At 50.6% G+C, this 15,800-nt stretch overlaps 1 protein-coding gene across 15 annotated transcripts in view; it reads left to right on the top strand.

Moving 5' to 3' along the window:
• Window positions 1-2,503: 2,503 nt before the first annotated feature.
• BCAS1 (brain enriched myelin associated protein 1) overlaps window positions 2,504-15,800 on the top strand; it is a 99,692-nt gene continuing 86,395 nt past the window's right edge. For 7 of the 15 annotated variants that reach the window (XM_059892449.1, XM_059892446.1, XM_059892441.1 and 4 more), the window contains exons 1-2: window positions 2,514-2,810; window positions 15,396-15,472. In XM_059892449.1, the coding sequence (XP_059748432.1) occupies window positions 15,401-15,472 (72 nt within the window). In that variant the 5' untranslated portion in view covers window positions 2,514-2,810; window positions 15,396-15,400. Of the gene's footprint in view, window positions 2,811-12,412; window positions 12,704-15,395; window positions 15,473-15,800 lie in introns of those variants that run through there. The other 8 variants (NM_001434857.1, NM_001434855.1, NM_001434856.1 and 5 more) reach the window with 6 other exon arrangements.

The following is a 15,800-nucleotide window of genomic DNA, read 5'->3' as shown; positions in this document are numbered from 1 at the left end:
CCCCCGTCCCTGGGATTCTCCAGGTAAGAACACTGGAGTGTGTTGCCATTTCCTTCTCCAATGCCTGAAAGTGAAAATTGAAAGTCAAGTTGCTTAGTCATGTCCGACTCTTTGCGACCCCATGGACTACAGCCTACCAGGCTCCTCCGTCCATGGGATTCCCCAGACAAGAATACTGGAGTGGCTTGACATTTCGTCCTCCAGGTGATCTCTCCAGGGACCCAGGGATGAAGCCCTAGTCTCTTGTGTCTCCTGCACCGGCAGGTGGATCCGTTACCACCGCACTATCTGGGAAGCCCTCCAGGACCTCTCCCAGCACTATTTCCTGCTTTCAGAACAAGGGTCTCTGGATTTCCCTCTTGCACGAGGTCCTGCCCATCACTGAGCAAGCCCTGCCCATGGGACCACTCCTCAGTAACACTCGGGGAGGGTCTGTGATAGACCAGACAAGCTCCCTGCCCAGACGATGTTTCTTCATGCTAAGACGCCATCCAAGGGTACCTCCTGTCACACATACTGACGGGGGAGCCGGTGCATTCAGGGAGGGCTTGCTGAGCCCTCCTCTACAGCAGGGAGAGGCCTTCCTGCTCTGCAGGGTGCTGGGCTTCAGAGACACAAAACCCAGCACACAAAAAACACAGAAGCCCCCGCAGCCAAGAGGGGCGACAGAGACTGAGGGCTGGGGAGAGCGAACCGCTGGCTCCCACTCAGCAGCTGGTCAGCCATGGGGTGAGCCTGGGGTCCGCTGTGAGCCTGGGGTCCTCTGTGAGCCTGGGGTCCGGGAGCCTGGGGTCGGCTGTGAGCCTGGGGTCCGGGAGCCTGGGGTCCTCAGTGAGCCTGTGGTCCTCTGTGAGCCTGGGGTCCAGGAGCCTGGGGTCTGCTGTGAACCTAGGGTCCGCTGTGGGCCTGGGGTCTGCTGTGGGCCTGGAGTCGTCTGTGAGCCTGGGGTCCACTGTGAGCCTGGGGTCCGGGAGCCTGGGGTCGGCTGTGAGCCTGAGGTCCGGGAGCCTGGGGTCCTCTGGGAGCCTGGGGTCCGCTGTGGGCCTGGGGTCCGCTGAGGGCCGGGGTCTACTGAGGGCCGGGGTCCGGGCGCCCAGGCCCTCTTCCTGCTGGCCGCCTGACCCCGTGCCTGTGTCTGTGTTGGCACGCTGTGCACGCCTGACGGGTGGAGTCCAGCTTATGGACCTAATTGCGGTGCATCCAGTTGTGAGTTGAGTGTTTATTTCAGCAGCACGTCTGCTCCTCACATAGGCCTTTCTCAAAGGGGCCTCTCTAGCTCCCCCTGCTTCTCCCTCCTAGCAGCCTCAGCTTTTGTTTCATAATGAGGATCCCACTCTGTGACTCTGTTTATCTTCAGTACTCTGTGTTTAATTGTAGTGAGCCTGGGCAGGGTGGGGCAGGGCCTCTAAGCACAGGCCTGTATACAGCTGGTGCTTGACAAGTATTCATGACGGTGCTGGGATGCATATATTAATGAACAAAGCCACGTAATTACTAGTTTTATTTCTCTGGAGTGTTTTCTCAAGAACACTGAACAACATAACTCACCATGTTTCCCTTTTTGCACTGGCTGTTAGGAAGCTCAAAGCCACATCTGAGCAAGTTTATAAGCCCAGACATACACTCGCCAGTGCTCTTACTCCCATTCAACGTACCCACTCTCATGTTTCTATCTTCTTTTGTTCAGTTCAGTTCAGTTCAGTTGCTCAGTTGTGTCTGACTCTTTGAGACCCCACGGACTGCAGCACGCCAGGCTTCCCTGTCCATCACCAACTCCTGGAGCTTGCTCAAACTCATGTCCATTGAGTTGGTGATGCCTTCTTTGGTTATCTTTTTAAAAAATTTAAAAATTGACTTATAACTTACATACCATACAATTCACTTGCCTTACTTGCATAATTCAGTGATTTTTGGTATATTTACAGAGTTGTGTAACTATCAGCTTAGCGTTTTGTTTTTGTTTGGCCATGTGGCCTATGGGATCTTAGTTCCTGGACCAGGGATCAAACCTGTGCCCCTTCCTTGGGAGTGTGGAGTCCTAACCACTGGACCGCCGAGGAAGTCCCTGGTTATCTTTCTGTTTATGCTCTCCTATTGTAGTGCATGTGTCTTTCCAAGATGTTGTAGTAAATATCCTTGCTGGAATTAAGTACATCGAATGGCCTGTCTTGAATTTCTAGCTTGCAGAAAAGAAGAATGCCCTTTCCAGTGCCAGGCCTTGTCTCCAGAGCAGTAAACCACCCTTATGTTACCTGCTTTCCAGTACCCACAGGCCTTTGGGAGGGATGTTTACATGACTGGAGGCTGTGGGGGGTGAGATGGTGTTTCCTCCCCCTTCCGTGGTGTCCCAGAAAGAATGAAGGTGAAAGGCAAGCAGAGCAGCAAAACCTCACAGGACGTGTTTTCCCGGCTTTCCCCAGGCCCCGTGGTCACTGGGGAAGGGAGCCAGCTGCCCGGGTCAGCCTGAGTGGACGCGGCCGGTGAGGACAGGACTCGTGGGGCCAGGCAGGCGTCAGCACAAGAGCAATCGGGGGCTCAGGTTCTCTGGGAGAGGCGAGGCCAGCCCCCGAGCCAGGAAGAGAACCTGCTCCTGCAGGGCGGTCCGGGAGAGGCGAGCTCCACCCAGGCTTGTGTTTGCCCTGCTCTGTGTATTCAGCCAGCAGGCTCCGGACGAGGAAGCAAAGGGCAAGGAGCTGGGCTCAGCTGACAGCCTGGCACTGGGCAGCACCAGCGGGACACACAGCACTCCACGCAGAAGCAGCTCCAGGAGATACCCGAGGACAGAAGACACTCCCACCGGGGGCTTGCAGGTAACTGCTTCCAGATCTTTTCAGCGTGGCCGGAGAGTTTGTTCTTTTTGTTATTTGCAGGCGATGAATTGTGGAAGCCAGAGGCCAGAGAGGGTTGAGCTTGACCCTGGCTCTGCCAGTAAGTCACTGTGTGGTGTTGGGTCTGCGAGGGCCTCAGTTTCACCATCTGTGAAATGGACCCAAAGATAGCCCTTTCTAAAAGGATACAAGGACTACATGATAATGTGGGTAGTGTTGAGTTCAAAACAGCAGGAATAACTCCTATTTGCATGGACCCATTGCGTGTCATTTCAAGTGTAAACCTTAGGGGGAGAGTCAAGTGGATGGAGGGGCATGCTGTGTGCTTGGGGGACCGCCATCAGAACTACAGTCCCCCAGTGCAGAGCCAACTTTGAGTCTGTGTCTAGGGGAAGTCTAAGGAGGTGAAGGAGACGGGGAGAAGGACTTCCCCAGGGACTTTTGTGAATCTGGCTCTTGACATAAATTCTTATTTGACATTCAAGACCTCCCCTGGAGGCACCTGCAGGATTCAGATCCCAACAGCAGACTCCGGAAATCTGCACTGCCTTCAGAAACTCCATTTACTGCCTTGAACAGCCATGGTGATGAGAGAGCAGGTGGTCTGGAGCCCGAATGATGCCCAATCCAGTCTCAATCCCACCACTGACCGGCTGGGTGCCCTGGGGTGGGTGACTTCATTCTCTGAGCTTTAGTGTCTTCATCTGTAAAACAGGAAGTTAATAGTCTCGAGATCTAAGTGACGTCCACGAGGGCTGAGGGACCAAGGCAGGGAACACCTACCGATGTGCTTAATGAGCATTAACTGTTATTTTTATTATTGTCATCATCTCCATGTGATATTAGGAAAATGAGGTTGCGGAGGGGTGGGCAGGGACTCCTAGATCTCACGGAAGGGAAGCTGTGAAACTGAGCTCCCATCAGAGCCGACTTCAGTGAGATGAGTTGCCGGGGTCCAGCCCCGGCTGATCCAGGGTATTCGAAGCGGGGATGGCGTCGGCGACCTATTTATTTAAATATTTTATCAAAGATATAAAGAATAATAGAATGAGGATAGCTCAGTAGGAAAATTCAGTGGAGAAAAGAGGCTGAGTAGCTTGGTTTACGCGGGAGACCAATAAAACTTCAAGACAAGAAGTTTGCACCACTTACGTAGGCCGCAGGTGTCCTTCCGTTCTCCCGAAGGAGAGGAGACACTGAGGCCTCCTCGGTCGGATCTTAGAAGCCCAGGCAAAATTAGTAAGCATGGCGGGTTCCGTGCTCCAGATGGAGACTCAACCAGAGTGAGAGAGAGAGTGACATGGGGAGACCAGTATTTTGAGAAACTGATCCCAATTCTTTATTTTCCATGGTCTACTTTTATACACTGAGATGTTATGCAAAAGTCACGCGGGGTCAGCAGTCCTGACTTTTATCAAAGTCAGGTGCTTCATACAAATGTATACAGAGGTCTTAGGGGTGTTACATCATCTTCTGGCCAGGGGGCCTGCTGACAATTTATGACCCTCTCCTTGTGACAGTGGTCAGTCAACCAGGACACTTATTTCTCCAGGGGTGATTATTCTTAAAACAGACGCCACCCAAATAAAGTTACATTCCTATAGGATGAGGGTGTAGTGGGTTTTAGTTAAGGAAAGAATTTACTTAGCCTAAGGTCTAACGTGATTAATATCAAAGGTTAATACTTATTTCTTCTATATATTCATTAATGTGTGTAAGGGCAGGGGATATGGAGATTTAGCAACAAACATTGGCTCAACAAATGAAAAACCCTTCATCAACACAATTTCTAATCAGCCCATTATACTTATACTAATAGTTTTCTAACTTTTCTAAGGAACCTGTTTTTAGAAGGTTTAAAGCATCTCGTGCCTCTCACGGTTGGGAGGCTGTGAGCAATCACATGTGGCCGGACAAGCCTGTCAGGCAGGCCAGAGAACCTTCAGAGGAGTTTGTAGGTTAAAACACTCTTATCACGCCCAGGAGTTTTTATTAACTGGAGCTCTAGGTTAACTCCTTCTCCGAAAGAGGTGGTGGGGGACAGCCCCCCGTAAAGTCAGAGGTGTAGGTGAGAGCACAAAGTAGTAAAGTAGGCAGGCTCTGGTTATGGGGGTAGATGCTCGAGGATTTCCAGGGGGACTCCTGAGGCTCGATCCCGCCTTTGCGTATGTCGAGCCTCCTTCCTCATGACCTTTGCCATGGGCGGAGTACCTCACTCTGGCCCCCAACAATGAGTGAGGCTCTGTCCTCTCCTTGGGGGCAGAATTTAAGAGACACCAAAAAACTCCATCTTTGAGATAAATTATATTTTAAAGCAATATTTTTAAATTTCTCAATGAATGTGAAAACATCCACAATGAACCAAGTAACCACACATTTTGTAAAGAACCACTCCCAGCATTAATTCTGTTTTTTTAAGATAATATATTATTGAAATGTATATATGTACTATTTAATCTTGATGGCCGAGTTTTCTGGAACCCCCTTAAATTTTTCACCAGGAGGCATCTGACCCCACTCTCATCATGCCCTGCTAGAGCTGAGCTGCCTTAGAGGCCAGGAGTGTATAGATCCTGGGGCAGGGGGGTGTGTGTGTGTGCGCATGTGCACACGCATGCTCCATCACTCAGTCCTGTCCGACTCTTTGTGACCCCATGGACTGTACCCCTCCAGGCTCCTCTGTCCATGAGATTTCCCAGGCAAGAATACTGGAGTGGGTTGCCATTTCCTTCTCCAGGGGAATCTCTCAGACCCAGGGATTGAACCTGTGTCTCCTGCGTTGGTAAGCAGATTCTTTACCAATGAGCCACCTGGGAAGCCATATAGATCCTTGCTCTGCCCCTAAATTAAAACCAAGGGAGGGCCCTGCCAACATGGATTTCAACTGAAGGAGTCCCAAATCAGGGTGGCTGTTTTTTCCCAAAGGGTTCTGAAACTCGGGAAGGGTTGTCTTTGTAGGGAAAGGCATGTGCTTCAGGAGAGAACCGGGCCTGGCTGAACCCATCCTGTCTGGCTTCTGGTGGCGACGGGGACGCACAGGGAGGTTTGGGAAAGGCCCGGGAGGGCGGGCCCGCTCCTGCAGGCCTGCCCGAGCCGCTGGCGGCTCAAACATTGGTGGAGAGTCACCGTGTCAGCAGCCTCTCCTGCTGCCCAGAGCTGGGCTGGGCAGCCTGAAGGGTCTGAATGCCTTAGTCCTGTGGAACCAGGTTCAACCTTAGCTCTGCCTCACCAGAGCTTCCTATCTGATCAGGGTTACTTTACTCTCCTTTATCCATTAAATCAGCAGATATAACTTGAGGGCACACTCGTGCAAGCAGGATAAGTGGGGTACCTGCCCCCACGGAGTTTACATTCTCAGGGTGAGGGGCTTGCATCATTAAGCCTCAGTCTCTTCATCTGTGTAATGGGGGGATAACGGGCTGCTGTAAGAGAAAACGCAAACAGTGGAAGTCAAGTGCCCGGTGCTGGGCTCCTTGCAGGGCAACGCGGGGAGGCACTCACTCTGAGGTGCCCACGGTACCTGCCCAACCTTGAAGGGGTCGCCTCCTTGCATTTTGCGCCCTGACGCCTCTCCTGCCCCACCCTACTCCTGACCCTGCCAAGCTCATAGTAAGGCTGCGGCTAATGTTACCTGCCATCACTATTAGCCTAAAGATGTTTGGGGCAACACCCGGGATAAGATACTGAGCTCCGAGGCTTCTAGGAACCGCGATGGGTAAAGGGATGCGAACACAAGAAAGCATTCCAGTAGCAGGATCTCAATTCCCAGGTCTCCTCAAACACTCAGCAGCGCTTTGATAAGGAGGCCCTCGCCCTGAACCCACACGTACCAGGGCTCTGGGCGCAGGGCTGGGGGCGCAGAGAGGAACGGCTTTCAGCCCTGTCTGCACACAGCGGCCCGCGTCACGGTGCAGGACCACGGGGCCCTGCACATCTGTTCTCGTCACTCACCTTGAGGCTGTCTTTGGAGCTGGGGGCAGAGGGCTTGTTCTGCTGGGCATGCCAGCCTGCTCCTGTTGGCACCGCCCTCAGTGGGTGGTGAGAAGGGTCGCCAGTTTACCTACGTTCCACTGCACTGATCAAAGGTGTTCCCGTTCACCCAGTGACTAACTCTGTCACCAGCGCACCCTTTGAGGACTTCCTCCTCCATCTGACAGTGGCCGCTGCAGAAACGCTCTTTCTCTAGGGCAGCTGGTACCATGTTTGGTGTTTGATCTGTTTGGAGAAGGAGGACATATCATTAACTTGTAACTCAATGAAGAGTCAGTGGTGGGAGGGGTGGGCGGGGATAAGAGGAAGGGTGTTTAAGGGAAGGAACTTGTAAGGAGTAGTAGAGACTGAAGGCACAGGAAATGAATATAGACATTTAATTGCATCATATGGTTAATATCATTGCATTGGCAACCATATTACAATATATAAATGTATCAAAGTAAAACATGTTGCGCCTTAAACTTATAAATGTTACTTGTCAAAGTCATTCAGTTAAAACCCTCTAAAATTGATTAATTGATTAAGTACATTAAAGAAGGCCCCATGAACACCAATCCCTGGAGTAAAGGAGGAGAGATGCAAAAGAAACTTCCCTGAATGGCCAATTCACTTGTGGGTCAAAACAGAGCTAGAGGGATTACAACACTAATAAGTGAAATAAACAGCAAGAACTGTTTTCTCATCCGACTGCTGCCAAGCCCTTGGGCTAAATCTTTCCAAAGATTATTGATGACTTTTCAATTTTTTATTCACGTTAGGTCTGGCTTGACTATTTATGTTTTTGATTTCTCATTGTAAAAACAGATATGCAATAAATATTTTATAGTCTATGCTGTATTACATTATATGCAAATACTTAATAAAATTTAGCATAACTTACATGGTAGAGGAGATAGTAAGAGTAAGAAAAAGTTTAGAGCATGAACTGTGGAGCCAGGCTGCTAAGGGTTAAGTCCTGATGCTCCCTCTTACTAGGTGATGATCTGTATTAGTCAACTAAGCAGTGTAACAAAAAAAACAAGCAAGCAACCCACAGACTGGGTGACTTGAACAACAGATATTTGTTTCCCCGAAACCCTAGAGGCTAATAAATCCAAGATGAAGATCCTAACTAATTCTGGTTTTGGTGGAAGTTCTTTTCCTCACTTGCAGCCCTCACACCTCTGACCTCTTGTGGGGTCCTCACGTGGTAGAGAGAGAAAACAAGCTCTTGGGTGTTTTCTCTAATAAGGCTGCTAATCCTTAGGATTAGAGCCCCACCCTTATAACTTCCTCTAGTCTGTCTCTAAATACAGTCATGCTGGGTTAGGGTTTCTACATGTGAATTTGGAGGGGAACATAATTCAGCTCATAGCCTGGTCTTAGGCAAGGAAGTCAGGCTCTCTGGACCCACGTGATGCATCCGTAAAGTGGGGACAACAAGAACACCCAGCTCAGGAGTTCCCTGCTGGCCTAGTGCTTGGGATATGTCACCATCGCTGCCGCGGCCTGGGTCAGATCCTTGGTCAGGAAACTGAAATCCTGCATGCCACGTGGACAGTTTGGCCAAAAAAAAAAAAAGTGCTTTGAAAGGGTTGCAAACATCTTCAGACTTGCTGAGATGGCTGTGATTTGTGGACGTTGAAAGCCAGTGCCCTTCTTCTCTCTGAGAATCCGGTCCTTGGTTCTATGTACCAGGGGAGCCAGCATCTGGGGGAGTCCCTGGCCCAAAATGTCCAGGATGGCACCTCTCAGCCCTCGCCATCATGGAAGTCACCCGGAGATCCTGAAAATATTCTGATGCCCGGGCCCCAGCCAGGGGTTCCGACGGGATGGGTCTGGCGGGGCCTGGACACAGGGACTGAAATCTCCCATGAGGTTGGAATGTGTAACAGTGTGAAGACTGGCCTCAGTAACAGAGCTGGGAAATGGAGAAGTAGGGAGACTTTCTCATCTGAATGACCCCCAGCCAAAGACCTAGCCCACGTTCTCCAAATGCTAGGTCTTTGAGTCTAATTTCAAAAACAAGCCTCTCTGCCATATGGAGACTCGTGCTTAATATCAGATTAAAGAACATTCATAAGAACAAAACTATGCACACCATCAGGTCATTAAAGGGCGTTTTGATACCACCTTCAATTTTTTTTTTCCAAAATAAAAACTGAGCTCTTTCAAAGAATATGTTTTTCTTGATGGATAAAACTCATCATCTGATTTATTCTTCTCCTCTGTTGGAGACTGGAGGAAGCTTCATCACAGACAGGAATGGTCCAGTCTGGACCACCTGCACCTCAGCTTTGCCATCTGCTAAATGGGGATAAAAAGGGTTCCTGCCACACAGAGTCCCTGACACGGCTTTCAGGGTAATCGACTCATCCTGGCTTGCCTAGGACTTCCCTGGCTGTAACAGGAAAGGCCCGCCTCCCCAGAATGTCCTCATCCCCAGGACATCCTGGGGGCTGCTCTCTGTCACAGCCCCCATGCCTGTGTGCACTTGCTGAAAATACAGATCCAGGATGCCGGCCTGACCGTGAGGTGATCACGGGAATCAGAAGTGCTGCCCAGTTCTTTAGTTGCTTGTGTCAGACAACTCTGGGAGTATCAGTGATGATCAAGGTGATACTTCTAATCATGAAGAACCTTCAGGGCGCCCCTTCACCACGTGCCACACCCTGTTTGCGGCACCTTCTATGTATTAGTGCCTTGAACTCTCACAGCGACCTCTAGAGTGTGTGCCCTGATGATCCCCATTTTACAGAAGAGGAAGCTGAGGCCCCGGGAGGCCCGGTAACTTGCCGGTGTCACTCATTCAGTAGGTGGCTGAGTGGGGACTCGCACCTGGGTGTTTAGTCCCCAGAGCCCACGAGCCCACAGCCTTATTTGACAGCACTGCTCTCCACCTAGAGGTCTCAGCACTGGCACATCCCCAGTCAGCTGTGATCAACGTTACGACCTTATTAGTTGTACCGTCTTTGGGGTGGGTGTCCCTGGTGGCTCAGCCGGTAAAGAATCTGCCTGCAGTGTGGGAGACGCAGGTTCGATCCCTGGATCAGGAAGATCCCCTGGAGGAGGGCATGGCAGCCCACTCCAGTATCTTGCCTGGAGAATCCCATGGACAGAGGAGCCTGGTGGGCTACAGTCCATGGGGTCGCAAGAGTCGGACACGACTGAGCGACTGAAAACAGCAGCAACATCTTTGGGGTACAAAAGGACTTGCCGTGCTCGTGCAAACCTTGAACGAAAGGTTTAATTGCTGAACGTGAAAGCATTTCCTTTGATGTCCCCAGACATTTTGGCCTTACTGGCGGGCTGCGGCCGATGGGGTCGCGGAGTCCGACAGGACTGAGCGCATGCACCGCAGGCCCAAAGCGTTTGCTTCGGCCAATACTGACGTTGACCGATAGGTGGCAGTCACCGCCTGTTTTCGTCTCATGGAAATCGGGCCCCTTGCAAAATTTGAAAGGCAGAAGCAAGTTCACAACACATATTCTGTAACTGCTGGCGGAAACCAATGTTATCTGAGTCCAAGTTGTCCCTGCAAAAGACGTGCAAATGGATTTTCCTTCTTTCAGGCCATTTGGCCTCGACACTGCCGGAGAGGCGCCTTAAAACCTGCAACGGCTGGGATATGGAACTCAGACGCTTTCGGGTTGAAAGTTTCTGTCCTGTCTGCACACACCTCTCTCAGGGCAAAGATTTTTCATAATCTCAAACATTTTAATTGAAGTTACCTCTCAAGTTGGATTAAATGTAAATTGAATAATAGAGCTTTGAAAGTTTATAAGCCCATTAGTAAATTATTTTTACTTTTGAAAAAGCTAGATTTAGATGGAGACATCATCTACTGTGTATCCATTTTTGCAAATGGCCTTGGTCAGCTGAGGCGTTTCACCTGCGAGTTCCAGTTTTCTCATCTGTAAAACTGGAGCGATGATGCCTCTGCCTTGTGGGTTTGTTGTGAGGAGTAAATTCATTTACGGCACGTGGAGCTCTCAGGACAGTTTCCCAGCAGGTGATGAGCACTCACCAAATTTGTTGTTATTATTATATCAGGGCATCCTTGGTGGCTCAGAAGTAAAGGATCCGCCTGCCAAAGCAGAAGACACAGGTTCGATCCCTGGGTCGGGAAGATCCCCTGGAGAAGGGCATGGCACCCCACTCCAGTATCTTGCCTGGAGAATCCCAGGGACAGAGGAGCCTGGCGGGCTACAGTCCATGGGGTTACAAAGAGTCAGACATGACTGAGCGACTAACACATGACTTAGCAACTAAACTACATTATTTTTATTAATATTACTATCGTTCAAACGTAACATTATTTATTGAAGCTGTGCCAGGTGTCTCTTGCTGTGCGAAGCTTTTCTCAGGTTGCCTGAGGGGCCTGCTCTCCAGATGCGGCGCAGGCGCTTCTCGCAGCGGAGGCTCTCGGGGTGAGGGCTCCAGTCGCTGCAGCTCATGGGCCCAGGAGTTGCTGCTCCCCGGCTCTAAAGCCCACGCCGCAGCAGCGGTGGCGCACAGGCTTAACTGCTCCGAAGCACGTGGGATCTTCCTGGACCAGGGATCAGATCCGTGTCTCCTGTACCGGCAGGCGGGTTCTTTACCACTGAGCCACCAGAGAAGCCCCTACTATTACTGTCTCATCATTACTATGGTTGTTAGAGTTGTCATTATTTTTATACACGGTGGGTTCAGTTCCTGGTCAGTCTTAATTTGGGCAACACTTAATCTCTCAGCTGCTTCAATCTCATTATTTGCAAAATGAGTATATGTTACCGAGGCTGATGTTGAGCAAAACCTATAAAGTTTCTAGAAAAGGCCAGGCAGTAAATATCTTAGGCTTTGCAGCCATATGGTCTCTGTTGAAATGCCTCAACTCTGCCTCAGTACATGAAGCAGCTGTAGGTAGACTATAGATAAATGACATGGCTGTCTTCCAATAGAATTTTATTTATGGATACCACAATTTGAATTTCATATAATTCTCATGTGTCACAATCTATGATTCTTCTGATTTTTTCCCCCAACCCTTTATAAGTGTAAAACCCATTCTCAGCACACAGGCCAGCCTAAAACAGGCGGTGAACTGGATTTGTTCCCCAGCTGTCATTTGCTGACCCTGGCCTTGAATATTCAATATTATTTTCGTAGTATCCCATTTATAGATGAAGCGATGGCCTATTGGGAGTATGGATATCTTGGATTTTATAAACAGAAAATATTGCAACATAACTGGGGTCCTGTACGTTTTAGCACTGTCCAGCTTTATTACCTGTTGTAATGATCTGTGGTTAATACATAAAATCCCGATTCTGATATCTACCAGGTTCCCCCAAGAAAGCCCTTTTATGGCCCCCCAAATTTCTGATTACTCAAGTCTCCTCCCATGGAAATCCTTGGAGATGCATTGGCTGCGTTTGGCCAGGAATTAAAATCCCTGGCTGTTATTCCAAAAGCCAGCAGGCTGATGAGTCGGCAGCCAGGTCTTTGGAGAAGGGCTACGTTGGAATCACTGTGGGCGTGAAAAAGCGGCTTTCACTAGTCAGGCAGCAGAGGGACTGGAAGAGCCCCGCCTCCGGAAGAGACGTCCTCCGGGTCAAGACCTCACGCGGCCCTTCTCTGGATGTGCGTCCTGGGCGCGTTCGGGAGCCTCAGTGCCCTCCTTTCCAGGGGAAGGGAATTCTGCAGGGAACATCCCAGAGGCTGGAGCAGAGGCAGCCTGTGCAGGAATCTCCCTCTGCCGTCTTTAACCAGCTGATCTTTGGAAGGCGATTTCACCTCCTCGTGACTCAGCTTCCTCTCGGCTAGAGTGACCTGACGGTGACACCTGTTCACGCGGGCATGCAGGGCCACGCGAGACGCCGCGGGATGCGCTCTGGGAAAGCAGCACTTGGAGCTGAGGACGTGTGAGCAGTTGTGAACTCTCGTCGTTAGTGTTGTCGTGAGGCTCTTGAAGGGCTTAGGGATAACGTGGGTTAGGGCCTAGTTCAGTGCTTCGGGGTGAGAGATTGTTACTAATAATTATTCCCTCCACTCAACTAATAAGTTATAATTTGACACCTGATCAGTGCAGACGCACTGCTGAGCTATAATGGTGGGTAACGAGAGACAGTCCCTGCCCTCTCGGTGCTTACAGCTACTGGGGACGGGGGATGGAAGTCAAGTGTTCTGTATTGCCCTCAGAGTTAAGTCTGGATCAGTTGTACTTCATTCAGAACCATCCTACCCAGTGTTGCCGCTTCCTGCCCTCTTCTGTGCCCCCGTTAATGTTCATATATAATAATAGATATGTTACCTATTACCTTCTTGTTCATAGCATTGAACCATAGGTGTTTGGATTAGCAAACACTTCTATATTGCTTACAAAGAACCATGCATTGTTCTAACCACCTTACAAGCATTAACTCATTGTGTACTTGTAGCAGCCCTGTGAGGCACAGAGAGGCTAATTAACTCATCCAAGGACATGCAGCAGCAAGGGGCAGGGAGAGCGTTCAAGCCCAGGTTGTCCTGTTCCTGGTCTGTGCTCACCACCACTGCACGTCCTGCCTTGAGCTATCAGATGTGGCCTGATGTGTGGATTTACTGTCTGTTACTGACTGTCCACCCAACAGATTTCAACTCCATGAAGTCAAAGGGGCTCATCTGTTTAATTCACAGCTGCAACCCTGGTGTCTGCTTCAGCATATGGTGCAAAGCTGGTGCTCAGCGTACATTTGGTGAATCAGTAAATGAATGAAAATATAGCCAAATAGATATATATAAATATAGATATCTATCATATATGATAGATACATATGTAACACGTAGTGCTAAGTGCCATGAAAAAATGCCTGTGCTCAAGAGGTTTTAACAGAGGACTTAATTTAGTTTGAGGATCAGAGAATATTAAAAATTAGAAGTATCATTTTAACTGTCTGCATTCTAAAATCTCCTTGATCTAATAGCTGTGACTGGCTAAGGAGGACGAAAATGATACCTATGTGGAATATGTTTTTCATGATGATAATAATCCCCCAGAAATGAAACACAGTTGAAAATTGGGACTGCATTTTAAAGAAATCTTAGGGATCTTCCCTAGTGGCTCAGTGGTAAAGAACCCGCCTGCCAATGCAGGAAACATAAGTTCCATCCCTGGTCCAGGAAGGTCCCACACGCTCCAGAGCAGCCGAGCCCGTGAGCCCCAACTACTGAGCCCGGGCCCCAGAGACAGGGAGCTGAAAGTGCCGAGCCCGTGAGCCCCAACTACTGAGCCCGGGCCCCAGAGACAGGGAGCTGAAAGTGCCGAGCCCGTGAGCCCCAACTACTGAGCCCGGGCCCCAGAGACAGGGAGCTGAAAGTGCCGAGCCCGTGAGCCCCAACTACTGAGCCCGGGCCCCAGAGACAGGGAGCTGAAAGTGCCGAGCCCGTGTGCCCCAACTACTGAGCCCGGGCCCCAGAGACAGGGAGCTGAAAGTGCCGAGCCCGTGTGCCCCAACTACTGAGCCCGGGCCCCAGAGACAGGGAGCTGAAAGTGCCGAGCCCGTGTGCCCCAACTACTGAGCCCGGGCCCCAGAGACAGGGAGCTGAAAGTGCCGAGCCCGTGTGCCCCAACTACTGAGCCCGGGCCCCAGAGACAGGGAGCTGAAAGTGCCGAGCCCGTGTGCCCCAACTACTGAGCCCGGGCCCCAGAGACAGGGAGCTGAAAGTGCCGAGCCCGTGTGCCCCAACTACTGAGCCCGGGCCCCAGAGACAGGGAGCTGAAAGTGCCGAGCCCGTGTGCCCCAACTACTGAGCCCGGGCCCCAGAGACAGGGAGCTGAAAGTGCCGAGCCCGTGTGCCCCAACTACTGAGCCCGGGCCCCAGAGACAGGGAGCTGAAAGTGCCGAGCCCATGAGCCACAGCTGCCGAAGCCTGCATGCCCCAGAGCCCACGCTTTGCCCCAGAGAAGTCACTGCAGGGAGAAGCCACAACTAGAGGAAAGCCTGTGCAGCAACAGAGACCCAGCACAGCCAAAAACAAATCGATTTTGAGAAAATTTATGGGCGTATAGTGGGTTTACAATGTTGCGTTACCTCCTGCTGTACAGCCAAGTGAATCAGTTATACATACACATGTATCCACTCTTTATTAGGTTCCCAAACTCTATTCTGGAGAAGGAAATGGCAACCCACTCCAATATTCTTGCCTGGAGAATCCCATGGACAGAGGAGCCTGGCGGGCTACAGTCCATAAGGTCACAAGAGTCAGACACGACTTAGCGACTAAACCACCAAACTCTTTATTACACTTTTTTTTTTTTAGCCACGCCACACAGCTTGTGGGATCTTAGTTCCCCGACCAGGGACAGAACCTGTGCTCCCTGCAGCTCAAGTGTGGAGTTCTAACTGCTGCACCAACAGTGAAGCTCCTGCATTTGACTTTAATTCTGTTGAATTCACGAGCCCCAAATCTTCCCTCATTCCTCAAAACAGACATGAGCAATTGGTCTCCCTGCACTTGTGATAATACGCCCACAGTGACTGGGCAGGTCTCTGCATCTTAGTTTTGTATGCAGAAGTGAGGCTCCCGTTTCTCTTGGGTTTTAATTTTCTGAGTCTCTCTTTTTCTCTGTTGCAGGAACAATGGGTAACCAAATGAGTGTTCCCCAAAGAGTGGAAGACCAAGAGAATGACCCGGAAGCAGACACTCACAAGGTGGTGTTGTTACGCTCTCTGCATCGTTAGCTATTGGTCGGGAGGGTCGGGGTGACGGCAGAAGGAGGAGCCTGCCCAAGGCTCTCGGGGCGAGCGGTGCGGCGGTTGCTGCTCTCGGGGGTTGCTCAGTGGGACGCAAACCTCGAGAACCCATCGAGGAGCTGTTAAAAGTGCAGGCTCTTAGGGCCCCACTCAAGGCCCAGGGATCCAGAAATCGCAGGGAAGGGGCCCATGGAACCTGAGTCTCCGTGGTGACTGATTCCCATCCATCGGTGCACAGGTGCAAGTGGGTCTGGACCAGTGGTTCTCAACTGTGGGTGGTTCTGCC

The sequence above is a fragment of the Bos taurus genome, chromosome 13 (genome assembly GCF_002263795.3).
Source record: "Bos taurus isolate L1 Dominette 01449 registration number 42190680 breed Hereford chromosome 13, ARS-UCD2.0, whole genome shotgun sequence".
Taxonomy (NCBI): domain Eukaryota; kingdom Metazoa; phylum Chordata; class Mammalia; order Artiodactyla; family Bovidae; genus Bos; species Bos taurus.
Note: the sequence above shows the minus strand (reverse complement) of the source record. Positions and strands in the feature narration are given on the sequence as shown.